General features: G+C 48.7%; 1 protein-coding gene across 1 annotated transcript; it reads left to right on the forward strand.

Annotated features, from left to right (window-relative positions):
- The first annotated feature begins 935 nt into the window (after nt 1–935).
- On the forward strand, nt 936–2,206 carry LOC133907672 (uncharacterized). Its single transcript, XM_062349741.1, has 2 exons — nt 936–1,975; nt 2,099–2,206. Exon 1 carries the CDS (start codon nt 944–946, stop codon nt 1,973–1,975), a length of 1,032 nt encoding a protein of 343 aa, XP_062205725.1. The 5' UTR covers nt 936–943; the 3' UTR covers nt 2,099–2,206.
- Nucleotides 2,207–3,121: the final 915 nt, after the last annotated feature.

The following is a 3,121-nucleotide window of genomic DNA, read 5'->3' on the forward strand; positions in this document are numbered from 1 at the left end:
CCAGACATCATGGCCATACCATGAGAATGAGGTGTCACAGGGTGCTATGTACCCTACAAAAGAGGCAGTTATTGATGCTGTGAAATTCTGGTCGTTGTCTCTTCGTATGCAATTCAAGGTTGTTAAATCAAGTAAAAGAGAGTACGATGTGAAGTGCTTGGTTCCTGAGTGCCCTTGGCGGGCGCACGCATTTAGAGGGAAATGGGCAGACTACTGGCAATACTCAATAGTTAAGGAACATAATTGTCATATTGAGGAAATAGAGTTCGCCCATCGAAACATGTCTTCTGCTTTCATTGCAAATGTTATGTACGGAGAGATTGTGGACAACCTAAGGTATGAGCCACGATCAATAATCCATGCTATTGAGCAAAGGTTCCAGTACACAATAAATTATGCGAAGGCATGGAGGGCGAAACAAAAGGCTATTGAGATTAGGTTCGGTACATATGAAGATTCGTATCACAATCTACCTCGTCAATTAGCCACAATTTGTGCAAGAAATCCAGGCAGCTACTATGATATCAAGCATTACCCCTCTACTGATGTGGAGTACAACGGAAAAAGAGTGTTGCAGCGTGCTTTCTTTGCATTCGTTGCAACTATCAAAGCATTTAGATATTGCCGACCCATCATATGCCTAGATGGAACATTCCTAACTGGGAAGTACAAAGGGCAGATATTGTCTGCAATAGGGGTCGACGGTAACAACCAAGTGCTGCCACTAGGGTTTGTGTTTGTGGAGAGTGAGAATGGGGACAGCTGGTATTGGTTCCTAGAGCGGGTGAAGCATGCAATTGTTCTTGACCGACCAGATGTGTGTCTCATTCATGATAGACATGCAGGATTGTTGCAAGCTTTGCTGGATATGCAACACGGTAGCGTGCGACGGGGTGTACCAGTACAGTGGCCAGATCTCAAAAGCAGGTGGTGCATGCGCCATATGGGTGCGAACTTCTACAGACAGTTTAAAGACAAAGAGTTAATGAAGCTCTTCAAGAAGTTGTGCAGTCAGAACCAACAACGTAAGTTCAATGCATTATGGGCAAGACTTGATGAACTGACTCTTAAACAAACTGCGGAGGCCGCACCTAACCGTGAGGAACCAATAGCTCTCGATCGGCTCCCAACCGATACTCCGCAGATTGTACGGAGATCTGGCTCATCTATTAGGAGCTTTTCACAGTGGATACGCAATGAGCCCAATGAAAAATGGGCTCTGCTGTACGACAGTGGTGGTGCCAGGTATGGAGTAATGACTACAAACCTTGCAGAGGTTTATAACTGGGTCATGCGAGGAATGAGGTCCCTACCACTAGTTGGAATTGTAGAAGGCATTTTGCATGGCACCTGCAAGTACTTCATTGATCGGTTTGCAGCTGCTAAGGTTGTAATGGAGGACAATCGTATGCTTTATGGCCGGATGCTATGTGAGTACATGGAGAAGGCAAATAGGAAGGCCCACATGCATCGCGCAAATCAAGAGGGCACAGCAGAGCACAGGTTCAGTGTCCTGTGTCGGGATAAGGGTCGGAGGGGGGGTAGACGTGAGCGGCATGTTCAAGAGTGTGTGCTAAGGAGTGGGACATGCATATGTAGTTGTCAGAAGCCACAATTACTCCACAAACCTTGTACACATGTCATAGCTGCGTGCGCGGAGCACCATATGCTTCCAAGGCAATATGTGTCACAATATTTCATGAAAGATCAAGTACTGAACACCTGGAACAAGGAGCTGTATGGTTACGGCATTGTTGACACTTTTACAAGTAACCCAGGGCCTTCAAGAATATATGTGCCTGATTTGGGAAAGATGAAGAACGCACCGGGCCGAAGACAATCTCGGCGGATTCGTAACGATATGGATGAATCCGAGGCTGGCCCTAGGATGCAGCGATGCAGTCAGTGCAATGAAGTAGGTCACACTTACAAATATTGTCCCAAAAGTGCAGGCGGTGATGCACCTGTTGTCTAGGTCAGCTAATTTTGTACTTTGTATTAATATGTGTTAATTTCGCATACGGTTAATTTTCATTCGAAGTTTGTTGTTCTTGTATTTATTTCTCAATGTACTAATGTACATGTCTTTCAAATGCAGAGATGGCTCAGCCTTCGACCCCAGAGCTTTTGGACCCTGCCGTGGACAAGAAGCATCGCAGCTTCTTATCCGCCGAGCACCAGACGGACCTAGGAGTGTTTCGCCCACGAGGCCATGGAGAGCTGCTGACGGTAGACGAGCGCTGGACCCACAGGTACTTAGAAAAGCTGATGGTGTTACATATCATTTCGCTGCTGTTGTTACATATTATTGATGTACTGCAATACTTATAGGTTGGGAGCGGCCGGACTCCTACCGCTTTGCCGGTTGGTCGAGGCCCGAACGACGGAGGACCCCGAGGTTGCGGCCCGTTGTTTCTACTTCGATCGGTCGCTGATAGCAACACTGGTCGATCGTTGGAGGCCGGAGACACATACGTTCCACCTACCGTGCGGAGAGATGACCCCGACCCTGCAGGACGTCTTCTACCTCTTAGGCCTTCCTTGCGCGGGAGCTGCGGTTGGGGTGATCGATATGCAGGCTGACTGGATGAACGACATGCATCAGCGATTTGGGCCGGTGGAGCGAAAGGCGGATGCACCCCCGTACGTGCCTGAGTTCTTAGCCGATGCACGAGGGCCAACGAAGAAGTGGATCCTACAGTTCTAGGTATGGTAACATGCAACCTATCGATTTCTAACAAATTATGTCATAATGATTATTTCTGACACCAGTCATATATGCAGCCGACGTACATCCACCCACAAGCCAACGCATACGCGGTCTCGAGACATTTGGAGGCCTACCTCCTTTGGTTGTTTGGGTGGGTGATGTTCACTAGTGGCCAAGGCCACCTGGTTACGAGGACCCTTGTGCCGTACGCCCGGTCGATAGCGGACGCGCATGCAGAGGATGTACCGCAGTTTAGCTGGGCATCAGCTGTTCTTGCTGTGACGTATCGGGCGCTCTGCGACGCATGCATGAAGAAGGAGGCGCTAGCCACTTTTGCCGGGTGTCCACTTCTTCTTCAGCTATGGTCGTACGAGCATTTCGCCATAGGTAGGCCGGTGGTGGATCGCTCCC

Source organism: Phragmites australis, chromosome 24, assembly GCF_958298935.1.
Source record: "Phragmites australis chromosome 24, lpPhrAust1.1, whole genome shotgun sequence".
In the NCBI taxonomy this organism is placed as follows: domain Eukaryota; kingdom Viridiplantae; phylum Streptophyta; class Magnoliopsida; order Poales; family Poaceae; genus Phragmites; species Phragmites australis.

Excerpts from the sequence above, each read along its gene's own strand:
- LOC133907672 (XM_062349741.1), top strand. The coding sequence starts at position 944 with ATGGGTGCGAACTTCTACAGACAGTTTAAAGACAAAGAGTTAATGAAG.